This window comes from Asterias rubens, chromosome 15, assembly GCF_902459465.1.
Source record: "Asterias rubens chromosome 15, eAstRub1.3, whole genome shotgun sequence".
In the NCBI taxonomy this organism is placed as follows: Eukaryota; Metazoa; Echinodermata; class Asteroidea; order Forcipulatida; family Asteriidae; genus Asterias; species Asterias rubens.
The window spans coordinates 6,881,819-6,894,542 of NC_047076.1; the positions used below are offsets into that span (position 1 = coordinate 6,881,819).

At 41.0% G+C, this 12,724-nt stretch overlaps 1 protein-coding gene and 1 long non-coding RNA gene across 2 annotated transcripts in view; one reads left to right on the forward strand and one right to left on the reverse strand.

Annotated features, from left to right (window-relative positions):
• Positions 1-12,724, forward strand: part of LOC117299811 — a 150,895-nt gene that overhangs the window by 98,114 nt on the left and 40,057 nt on the right. Inside the window, exons 39-45 of the mRNA XM_033783335.1 lie at positions 3,158-3,310; positions 4,031-4,192; positions 5,014-5,404; positions 5,995-6,111; positions 8,219-8,291; positions 9,693-9,814; positions 10,204-10,523. Coding sequence (XP_033639226.1) covers positions 3,158-3,310; positions 4,031-4,192; positions 5,014-5,404; positions 5,995-6,111; positions 8,219-8,291; positions 9,693-9,814; positions 10,204-10,523 — 1,338 coding nt within the window. The remainder of the gene's footprint in view (positions 1-3,157; positions 3,311-4,030; positions 4,193-5,013; positions 5,405-5,994; positions 6,112-8,218; positions 8,292-9,692; positions 9,815-10,203; positions 10,524-12,724) is intronic.
• On the reverse strand, positions 740-2,486 carry LOC117299814. Its single transcript, XR_004520107.1, has 2 exons — positions 2,292-2,486; positions 740-1,446 (listed from the first exon to the last, which is right to left on the reverse strand). It is a non-coding gene; the product is annotated as an uncharacterized LOC117299814 (long non-coding RNA).

Consider the following 12,724-nt stretch of genomic DNA (forward strand, 5'->3'; position numbering starts at 1 on the left):
CTTCATACCGGAGGACGGGTAAGTATTGCGTAACTAACAAGATTAATCAATCTTGAATTAAAACCAGTTTTATGACCAGCAGCCGATTTCACGAAACTTTACGCAACTACGTAAGTCCACTTGCGCAACGTTTATGGCATAGGTAAAGCCATATGCGTTGCGCAAAGGGACCTACGCAGTTTGCGTAAAGTTTCGTGAATTTGGCTGCAGGATAAACAAAGAGAGGACTACATTGTATATTTTGTATTAAATGACATCAGTACAAACATTTGAGATTCAAAAGTTTTAATTGAAACAAACAAATTTTAAAACATTTTAATTTGTTTAAAATAGAATACAATTTTTACAAAGAAAAATAATAAAAAAATATAGTATTTTACTGGCTTTCAATTGCACAAAGAACCACGTGATCTAAAACCAGAGACTGTACAGTATTATTACAATATTTGTTTTTCAAACTTAGCAGTAATCACTTGGCCAATCACTCCAATCTAATAATTTGTATTTTTGTTTTTCCTTTCAGCCTGCTTTGGTTCAAAAGATCACAACATCCACACCTACAGCTAATATAGAGACCAGCCCATCATCAACTCAACAACCAATGTCTGCTAATAGAGCCCTTGCATTGATGCGAGATTGCTTTTGTTGGTAATCACGTACACAGATGTTGCACAGTAAGTAACAGCAGCAAGTCTCTTCACTATAATTTAAATGGATACTGTGCAATTATTATGGGTTTCAACAAGAAAAAAAACCACAATTCCAATAGTACTTTCTTGACTTGACGTTAATCTCTGCAGTATTTATCTTTGTTTCAGGTTGAAGTGATTGATCCTCTGACTGCAGTTCCTAAGCAGTTCATCACCTCACAGATGTTCATCACCTCACAGACGACATCACCATCGCTGCTCAAGACATCTAGTGCGAGATTCAGCAAATATTGGAAGGAAATACCGTGAAATTTTTCTAAAATTTGCTGATGTTCACCATGGCATCAACCATGCAAAGCCTTTGTCTTCACATAACATTCACCATATAGGTAACTACACACCAGTATACCTGGCTGCACATGTTTCATGTCAGTACATAACTTCACGTATGATGAAATAATCATTTGCTGTATCTAAATCATTGATGGTTGCATTTGTGTTCTCTTACAGATGTATGTATTAAGTAGTTTATGTCAGCGTTCCGTGACCTATTCCCTAATGTCAACATATCACCGAAGATGCATCTCCTCGAAGATCATGCAGTACAGCAGCTTACTAAGTTTAAAGTTGGATTTGGGCTTCTTAACGAACAAGGCGGGGAACTTATTCACACAGAGTTCAACCGCACAGGCCGTGTGGTTCATGGCATGAAGGATCCAATTCAACGGTTGATGGCGATTATGTGGCGTCATCACGTCGGCACAACACCAGAGGTTCAGGCAGAAGTTGCCCCAGTCTGGAGAAAAAATGAAAAGTAGTAAATAACTACAAATAAATAATCTTCAACAAGTAAACAATCTACGGAAAAAATAGGGCTTGTTCTTAAACACGTATTCTTTCTTAGGTACATGACTGTATACTACACAAGACTTTTGTTTCCAGAAATATATCGCTGTCTCAGTGCATGTACATTGTATCTCATAAAAAATAGTGAAAGTGTCAATACATCAGTTCTCACTTATCTAAAATAAAATGTACGTGACAGTTTGCAAATAAGTGCTAAAGTAGAAAGAGCATGAATGAAGTGTTTTTACTTTTTTTATAAATCTTGTATTTATGATATTTTATTAATAATTAGGCCTATAATAAATACAAAAAAAGGGGCAGAAATTGGTGGCAAGGTCGTAAAATTTTTCCGAATTGATTGGCATTTGTTGATATTGTTTTGAAAGTTTGGCCTAGTCGATCGATGTCATGTCAATACTCCATGACATGGAATTGGAATGTATGAATTGAATTTTGAAAGTGAAAGAAAAAAATCATCCAATTATCAAAGCTACAACCCCCCCCCCCCCCCCCCCCCGCCCTTAACATCAAATGTGTACCTCCATCCAATACCCCCACCCTACCAACTGGCACAAAAAAAACATAAAGTAGGCATAAAATATGTTTTTAGATGACACTAATCCCATGTACAGGACGTCGAACATGGCCGAACTTGTATACGTATGTACCAACGGTACATACATGTAGTTTGTACACGGAACATGATCCCCACATGTGAGTGAACCAAAACACGCTACAAAAAACACAAAAGTTAGATGACGATTTGCTAATCAAAACCAAATGTCCCAGACTTACCATTCACACATCCACTTGGAAAAGTCATTGGATGACAGACTTGCTAGAAGATAGCAACAAAAAATGCTCAGGCTTTTTTTAAATGATACAAACTTCACGTCGTTTTTTACAACAGGAACAGTCACATTTCGCGTCGCATGGCCGCTCACATTGAACTTTTCGTGGTAGTCTCTAAGTCAAGAAGTTCAGCGAACAAGCCCACTTAGATTAAAAAAAGACTATACTACACGTAACTAAGACAATCCCCCTAAAAAATAAACGGCTGGTATTCTCCTAGCCAATCAACAAACAGGTTTTTCAGTATGTCACGACTTCAACAACAGGCAAGTTTTAGCTGCCGTCCTTTTAATAAACAATGACGTCACGCGTTTTGACAAGCGAATCGCGCTAAACAAAAACAACCACGAGAGGGCGCACTTTTTATTGAGTGAAACAGCCGTGTGTACTAACAGAAGAAGCCCATGCACTCAATGCTAGCCTGGACAGATTGTCCCTGGTTTCCTCTCCTGCCCAACTGGCTCTTACCACAAAACACCACAGGAGACTATGTAGACTAAGTCCACAGTACACAAGCCGTTGAGTTTCCTGACAATACCTGCTGTACAAACAGAAGAAGCCCATGCACTCAATGCTAGCCTGGACAGATTGTCCCTGGTTTCCTCTCCTGCCCAACTGGCTCTTACCACAAAACACCACAGGAGACTATGTAGACTAAGTCCACAGTACACAAGCCATTGAGTTTCCTGATAATACCAGCTGTACAAACAGAAGGTAGATACTAGCTTAGAAGGTAGATACTGTGTGGTCATCTGTGGTACCTGTGTGTTGGAGGGTTATTAATGGATTTTTGCTTTTCTTTCTTTCAGGCCGAATGCCAACCCGATCACCTATTCCTTTACAGCCAGCTTCCTGGGCATCTACATCATCCTGTTTATTTACTGTCACTTGGCAGACAAACACGATGAGAAGAAACAAGGGCTGATCTACCTATGGGACAACAACCCTGCAGACCAACAGTAGTGAGTTCAAATACTCCTTTATAATAATGCATTGTGTTGTGATCAAGATAAATAAGTAATTTGTCGAAAATATCAATATTTAAAAAAGGAAGCAAAACAGGCCAGTAAGCAACAGGGGTGAAATTTTCAAAAACATTTTATTTTCATTTTTATTTGAATGCCAAAATACATTTTTATTTTATATTGGCAACTTCTGATCGTCTTAAGGAGAATGCTGGACTCTATTGCTAGATGCTGCTTCAGTACTGCCTCAGAGATTAACTAGTAGATGGGCTTGGCTCAATGGTGTGCAAAGACATAAGAACAAACCTCACCTGATTGTACTCCCACCATGCAAAGTTTCAAATCCTACTAAACCATTAAGGGACCATAGCAGCCCCAAGCGGCTTGAACCAAAATGCCCATGGCCGTTGCAAACAGCCGCAATATTGACAAACTTTTGCTAAAGCAAGAGCGTCTAAGAAAAGGCATGGGACCAAATTGACATTTTCCAATGTAGCTGATGTAAACATCAGTCTACAACTTTAAAACAAAACCATGTATTTCTATTTTTTATTGGTTTCCTGACATTTCCTGCAAGTAGCTGTGTAAAAAATCAACAAGATTAGCACACCTGGGTGTATGGTGATGATTTTACAGAAATGACCCGTCTCTGAAGGGTTAAAATTTGCTTTAAAATGCTTTTGTTTGTTAACATCCATTGTTTTTGTGTGTGTACAGTTATGAGATCACAATGGAAACGGGTATGCGAGCGGGTGCCGGGACGACAGCCAGGGTGAGCGTGGTCCTTCATGGGGAGGAGGGTCACTCAGAGACCAAGGAACTCATCTGCAAAGGGAAGCACATCTTTGAGAAGAATTCCAGGGATCGCTTCATCATAAGGTAAGGCGATAACTTGAGTTATAGACACCTTGCACAGTGTGGAGGGCATCGACACGCTTTTATCCTGTCTGCCATTTTAGGAGTCAAATTTTCTTTTTAAAAAGACCAAAATGGTAGACGCACATTTGGGGAGAAGTATTCTGCATTTCATTTCATTTATTCAGGTTGTGAAGCCAAGGACTCTCAGAAAAACAAACTTAATCACTGAACTAGCCAGGAGAGAGATGACAAGGAAGTTTCAGTTTTAGATGGGGAGGAAAACCTCAGAGAATTAGTCCAGGGAAAAACGGACGCAGTCAGTTAGGAACTGAAAATGCAATCCTCATTTATAGGCCCCGGGCTTGATTTAAACCAGGGTCCCAGAGGTAGAAAGCAAGGAAAGATACCACTTTGCATTGAGGCCGTGTCCTTTGCAGTTTAGCTTCTCACCTGCAAGGAAAGATGATCGGGAAGAGTCAAATTCATTGGCTTCTTGCTAGTTTTATGAAACCGGATTCAAGCTCTGGTGTTTGATCAGCAGAGTGTGGGTTCAAATCCCGGTCGTGACACTTGCTACGTAAAATTGGGGAGGTAGTGCTTTCTGCTCTACCGGCCAGGCTTCGGACTGATGATACCCAAGCCTACATCCGTATGGACTGTAAAAGGGGTAACCCTGTTTCAGCCCTACCAGTAGGTGGCAACGGCCTCTGGAAAAAAATAACTGTAGCCCACACCTTGAAGTGGCCTTCAGGCCCTGTGTGACTGGCGACACCTTTATACCAAGTCTACTTCTTACTGGACTCCATAATCTCATGACTCTCTCTCTCTCTTTCCTTCCATAGCGTTCCGGAGTCCCTAGGCAACATGCAGAAGGTCCATGTGTGGCACAACAACGCCGGTGTCTCTCCGAGCTGGTTCTTGAGCCGCGTGGCCGTCCGCGACCTCATCAACGGCCAGAAGTGGTACTTCATCTGTGAGAGGTGGTTTGCTGTGGAGGAAGATGATGGGAAGATCGAGAGAGAGTTGGAGGTCATGGACAAAGGTGTTGGTTTCCAGAAGGCATTCTTCGCCAAGTTGTTTCAGTATTTCTCTGACTACTATCTTTGGAGTTCCGTCTTCACCCGTCCCCCGTACAGTGTCTTTACCAGGGTGCAGCGTCTGACCTGCTGTATGTGTATCTCAATGGGATTCATGTGCATCAACACCATCTGGTATCAGCATCTCGACAAAGAGGTAGGAGCTTCTTAAAGGCAGGGTTATTTTTTAAATTTATTTGTTTATGAGAGATCGCCTAGCAACACAAGGCAACACAAGATCACTTCAAGGTGAGGGCTACACTTGACTGATTTGGACTGTAATCCCAAATCAACTGTCACCGGGTACACCTTGCCACCTACTCCTTGGGGATACGTGTAAGTCCCTAGGATGTAGAATGTAGGCATGGGTGTCATCCACTAGGAGCCTGGCAGGTAGAGCAGAATGCACTACCTTCCCAACATTTTACGAAGCAGATATGGTTAAGTTCCTTGCTCAAGGGCACAAGTGTAATGACAGGGATTTGAACCCACTCTCTGCTGATAACAACACCAGAGCTTAAGTCCTGTGAAATTGTTGTTATTTGTCAAAGACCAGTATTCTCACTTGGTGTATCTCAATATATTCACAAAAAACCATCTTCATGAGAGCCTTGAAGCCCCATTTGCTTCGCCTGTTTCAAACTTGACTTTTGTGCCACACTTGTTGTTGTTTTTGTTTGCACCTTGAACGGTTTTAAGTTCATATTGATTTTATAATTATTCTTATTCTTATTATTTGGCTAATAGGAAGTTGAGCTTGGTCTGATTGATGTTTCCGGAGAAGCGATGCTAGTGGGAATAGTGACGGCCCTACTGGCTATCCCAATCAACTTCCCTGTAATCATGGTCTTCAGACGAACGAGGGTATGTTCCTTTGGAATCGTTTCTTTTCTCAATTTATCTATGATTATTGTAATTATGATGCTAGACTTTTAGTAATGCAACCAAGGATGCCTCATAGGTAACTTAATCACTGTAGCTTGCAGGCCTGAGGAAACCTGTAAACAAGGGTGCTTGCTATGTGAACCAGAAACACAAAGGTTAACCCCTACTCTTTCACTGTAGCTCGCAGGCCTGAGGAAACCTGTAAACAAGGGTGCTTGCTATGTGAACCAGAAACACAAGGGTTAAACCCTACTCTTTCACTGTAGCTTGCAAGCCTTAGGAAACCTGTAAACAAGGGTGCTTGCTATGTGAACCAGAAACACAGGGGTTAACCCCTACTCTTTCACTGTAGCTTGCAAGCCTTAGGAAACCTGTAAACAAGGGTGCTTGCTATGTTAACCTGAAACACAAAGGTTAACAAGGGTTAACCCCTACTCTTTCACTGTAGCTTGCAAGCCTTAGGAAACCTGTAAACAAGGGTGCTTGCTATGTGAACCAGAAACACAAGGGTTAACCCCTACTCTTTCACTGTAGCTTGCAAGCCTGAGGAAACCTGTAAACATGGGTGCTTGCTATGTGAACCAGAAACACAAGGGTTAACCCCTACTCTTTAAACATGAGTGCTTGCTATGTGAACCAGAAACACAAGGGTTAACCCCTACTGTAGCTCGCAAGCCTTAAGAAACCTGTAAACATGGGTGCTTGCTATGTGAACCAGAAACACCAGGGTTAAAACCCTACTCTTTCACTGTAGCTCGCAGGCCTGAGGAAACCTGTAAACATGGGTGCTTGCTATGTGAACCAGAAACACAAGAGTTAACCCCTACTCTTTCACTGTAGCTCGCAAGCCTTAAGAAACCTGTAAACATGGGTGCTTGCTATGTGAACCAGAAACACCAGGGTTAAAACCCTACTCTTTCACTGTAGCTCGCAGGCCTGAGGAAACCTGTAAACATGGGTGCTTGCTATGTGAACCAGAAACACAAGGGTTAACCCCTACTCTTTCACTGTAGCTCGCAGGCCTGAGGAAACCTGTAAACATGGGTGCTTGCTATGTGAACCAGAAACACCAGGGTTAAAACCCTACTCTTTCACTGTAGCTCGCAGGCCTGAGGAAACCTGTAAACATGGGTGCTTGCTATGTGAACCAGAAACACAGGGGTTAACCCCTACTCCTCTGGGTTCTTTTACAGGCACTACCAATCCTGTTACATGGGACCCACACATGTACGGGACCTAAAGTTAGGTTTATTTTCGGGTGAAATGTTCAAAGGTCAAGCCCCATTCTTCAGGTATAGACCCTATTCACAACACTCCTGTCCGCCATGTTGTGTGTCGAAGCGTGTACAAAAGGATGGTACACGTGTTTACGCACCTCCGAACAATGTGCGTCTACCATTTTCGGCGTTTTTTGGGAGTCCATTATTTTTGTGTGCACATTTTGACACACAAAATGGCAGAGAGGAGACGCGCGTGTATGTGCACTGTGCATTGTGAATAGGGTCTATTAGAACAAAGTTTGCTGACAATTTTGATTTGTTACTATTTACTTGTGGAAGTTTGTTACTATTTACTTTGTGGAAATGTCGTGGCCGAGCGGTTAAGAGCACCAAATTCAAACTCTGTTGTTTCTGATCAGCAGAGTGTGGGTTCGAATCCCCAGCCGTGACACTGTGTCCTTGAGCAAGACACTTAACCATTGCTTCGTCCTTCGGATGGGACGTAAAGCCGTTGGTCCCATGTGTTGTGTAACGCATGTAAAAGAACCCAGTGCACTTATCGAAAAGAGAAGGGGTTCGCCCCGGTGTTCCTGGTTGTGGCTGCTTAATGCGCCGTAGCACCTTGTAAACCCTTATAAGGTGCTAAATAATTGGGTCTCAGAATTCATCACTGCAATTACCTATCTTTCTGAAAGTTTGTATATACTCAGCGCCTTGAGTACCTTGTTTGGTAGGTACGTGCGCTATATAAGACTTCGATTTTATTATTACTTAGGGTTGAGGGTATTTTATTAGAATGTACACAATAATTATGATAATTGTTTTGATAATTAATAAATAATTCAATTTTTGTATGGTGTTGACAGGCAAGACGTGAAGAGATTGAGGAGGAGAAGACGTTCAGGAGCGTGAAGGCAACGGTTGATATTCCAGAATCAGGTTAGTTTGGAGTGTGCCAATCAACAATCTCCTTTTGAACACTAGGGGAGGGGCCCCCTACTTAGATGACGTCATATGCGTAAGGTCTATCTCAAGATCAATTCCAGCTCTTTGTATAATGGAGCCCTGAATACTTAAAGGCAGTGGACACTATTGGTAATTACTCAAAATAATTATTAGCATAAAACCTTTCTTGGTAACGAGTAATGGGGAGAGGTTGATAGTATACAACATTGTGAGAAACGGCTCCCTCTGAACTGCCATAGTTTTTCAAAAAGAAGTAATTTTCCGCGAATTTGATTTCGAGACCTCAGATTTAGAACTTGAGGTCTCTAAATCAACCATCTAACGCACACAACTTCGTAAGACAAGGGTGTTTTTTCTTTCATTATTATCTCGCAAGTTTAGTGACCGATTGAGCTCAAATTTTCACAGGTTAGTTATTTTATGCATATGTTGAGATACACCAACTGTGAAGGCTAGTCTTGGACAATTACCAATAGTGTCCACTGCCTTTAAGGCTAAATAAATGTACAGAGGTAGAAACAATGTGTCGGGAAATGGAAATTCCCCTCAAACATACATTTTATAGAAACTGCAACCAGTATGCTTGCTGGCCAAAGGCTACAGAAAAGATCTGTGAACGCCGCCTCAAGCTTGGCCAGCACTGAGGAGCTAATGTACGCTCTTGCATGCTGGATCGAAACATCTGGACGAAAACGGAGTTTGACTAGGTGTACTTTGAGTTATAAACATGAGTTTTAAAAAAATGAATTTTAAAAAACATAGAGAGACCGCTGAGCTCAGACGCCCTCTGTGTAGTCTGTGGACTCGGCGTATCGATACCACGCGATACGTGTGTATGGCAAAATGATCCATTGCATGGCAAGCGTGACCGGAAAAATGACGTCGCACATAGACTGTTTCTATGTGTTGCTCATTGCTCATGACGTCAACTGTATAGCGAAAAAAATGGTCTCAACGAAATCTCACACACATTGACGCACTCAGTGTCTAAGGGTTATATTACTATATAATAATAATAATTTGGGGGGCTAATCGTCCTAACTCGCAGCTAAGAGCTGAATTGCGAAGGAAGCGACTACAGCGTGTTCGAGAAGCAGGCATGCAAGGGCGCATTCAGCTGCCAGCCACATCAACCCATTATGACCACGGAGCACAGCCAAGATCGAAAGTGTTTGATTTTTTCCTGAGGGAGGAAAACCGGATAGTCTAGAAAACCCTCGTGGCACAGCAGAGAACCAACGCACAACTCAACTCACATATGGTCACCTTGGTGAGAGGCGAGCGCTTTACGCACAAGCCAACCGTGCCACCGTACCACCCTATATGGTTAAAACACACTAATAAATGGCCACTTTTAATTGATTACAATTTCAGCTGAACCAGTGGAGACGATTCTGAATGAGGGCAGCTGGGATTCAGGCATGGGTGAACATTCCGATACTAACCTACATGATCTGCAGGGCTGGGCCCAAGAGAAGTGGAAGAACAGGCAAAGGGTAAGATGTGTTTTTTTTTGAATTTTTTTAATTTTTATTATTTTAAAACTTAATCTACAAAAGGTACCCTTTAAGCAGCTCTATGAAATTGTGTGCGTGTCAGAACACCTCTGGAGTTAATTAAATAAGCCAAATAAAAAACACCCTTGTCACACAAAGTTGTGTGCTTTTAGATGCTTGATTTCGAGACCTCAAATTCTAAATCTGAAGTCTCGAAATCAAATTCGTGGAAAATTACTTCTTTCTCAAAAACTACATTACTTCAGAGGGAGCCGTTTCTCACAATGTTTTATACTATCAACAGCTCTCCATTACCAAGTAAGTTTTTATGCTAAGAATTATTTTGAGTAATTACCAATAGTGTCCACTGCTTTTAATCTATCCCACAGAGCTCCATCAACCAGAGCAAGAGCAGCAGCCGCGCTGCTAGTGAGGTCAGTCGAAGCTACGACTCCCTCAGCTTCACCAGTACCTCAGACGCATCCCTGAGCAGTAGAGGCAAGCACGCCGATGTCAGCGACAGCGGGGTGAGCTCACCGGACACCCACAGCATGCAGTCCAACTACCTGGCTGGATGCTACCAGGCTGACCATAAGAGGTTGACCAGTCCTAAGATATGGTTGCCTAACTGGTGTGGGATGCTAGCCTGGGGGATCTGTGTCTTCATCTCTGTCTTCTCTGCCTGGATCTCCATTTATTACGGATACAGGTAATAAAAAACTCCACAAAATTCAGGGAAAATACAGGAAAGTAAAGGGTCACACAAGTAAAAATTTGTGTTATTATGTGTGTGACTAAATGTTAGGTGTGCGACCTGTGTTATTAATGTATGTGTGTGACTAAATGTTAGGTGTGCGACCTGTGTTATTAATGTATGTGTGTGACTAAATGTTAGGTGTGCGACCTGTGTTATTAATGTATGTGTGTTACTAAATGTTAGGTGTGCGACCTGTGTTATTAATGTATGTGTGTGACTAAATGTTAGGTGTGCGGCCTGTGTTATTAATGTATGTGTGTGACTAAATGTTAGGTGTGCGACCTGTGTTATTAATGTATGTGTGTGACTAAATGTTAGGTGTGCGACCTGTGTTATTAATGTATGTGTGTGACTAAATGTTAGGTGTAACAAACCTGTGAAAATTTGAGCTCATTTGGTCGTCGAAGTTGCGAGATAATAATGAAAGAAAAAACACCTTGTCACACAAAGTTGTGTGCTTTCAGATGCTTGATTTCGAGACCTCAGATTCTAAATCTGAGGTCTTAAAATCAAATTCGGGGAAAATTACTTCTTTCTCATTTACTACTCCACTTCAGAGGGAGCCGTTTCTCACAATGTTTAAGACCATCAACCTCTCCCCATTACTCGTCACCAAGAAAGGTTTTATGCTAATAAATATTTTGAGTAATTACCAATTCAATTCAATTCAATTCAATATACATTTATTTCCACAATATTATATTAATACATACAGGTATATATACATTTCCACAATATTATTTTAATATACACAGATTCACCAACTCAAGACAGTCAAACCCTTTGGACTTAACATAAACACTGGTGTTAAATAACTTCTCATTACCCTCCACTTCACTTCTGCCTAAGAACTTATATGTTGTATATATTCTGTACATAAAGTATAATTAACCTAGTTTAAAGTTGTTTTTATAAATTCATCACTGTAACTATCTGATGTAATTCCCCCCCCCTTTTTTTCCCACAGGTCCCTCATACCTATTTTTAAAATCATCATACCTTTGATCTTGCTATTCTTATTAATTGACCATTGTTAGTTGCATCATGATGCAACTTGCTCTCTAATCCTACCCTTTCATGTCTCCCTGCATTGTTGTCGAACAATACATTTACCACTTTTATGGTCCAGTAACCCTTCCTTTCATTCTAAACATCCTTTGTCCTTGCCACTTCACTCCTATTGGTTCATAGCCACCAATATTGTTTCTGAAATAGGAACTTTGATTGGCTGTTATTTTCCCGCTTCTTTCTGGATCCTTTCCTTAATCCCTTTCCCCCTCTCTTTTTCTATAAATGGATATGTATTTGTTTGTACTTGTTTTATGCCTCTGAAGAAGGTCCGGATTGGATCGAAAGCTAAGGCCATCTACCCTATTCATTATTTAATATACACAGGTATATATATATGATAGAAAAATAAATAAATAAACTGGCGGAAAACAAGGCCCAAAATAAGCCAGGTAGCTTGTAGCGACTTGCCTTTACATAACAAAATAGATAAGCTAAAGGTGTTCACTGCCTTTAAGAATGCCCCAGAGTGTACAGCTGTTCTTGGCCTTGGTCTCCATTTATGATGGGGTCCGGTATTGTTTAGATTTGAAACCTGTGAAAATTTGAGCTCAATCTGTCATCGAACTTGCGAGATAATAATGAAAGAAAAAAACACCCATGTCATACGAAGTTGTGTGCGTTTAGATGGTTGATTTCGAGACCTCAAGTTCTAAATCTGAGGTTTCGCATTCAAATTCGTGGAAAATTACTTCTTTCTCGAAAACTATGGCACTTCAGAGGGAGCCGTTTCTTACAATGTTTTATACCATCAACCTCTCCCCATTACTTGTTACCAAGAAAGGTTTTATGGTAAAAATTATTTTGAGTAATTACATTTACCAATAGTGTCCACTACCTTTAAACATGAAGTGAAAAGGAAACTAAGGGTTGTGGTATGTCCACGAGCTTTGTGTTGGCGTGTAAGTGCAAAAATGTTGTATATCCTAAAATAGCACTTGCGTTGCGCGCCGGTTTGACATTACGTAAAAGGTTGTATCTTGTTTAAAATGCTGAGACACAACAAAACCTTTTGCAAGATTTTAATCAAAGATTTGATTTTTTGCAAGATCGAGACACAAGGAGCTCTAGTAGAGAGTTGTGCC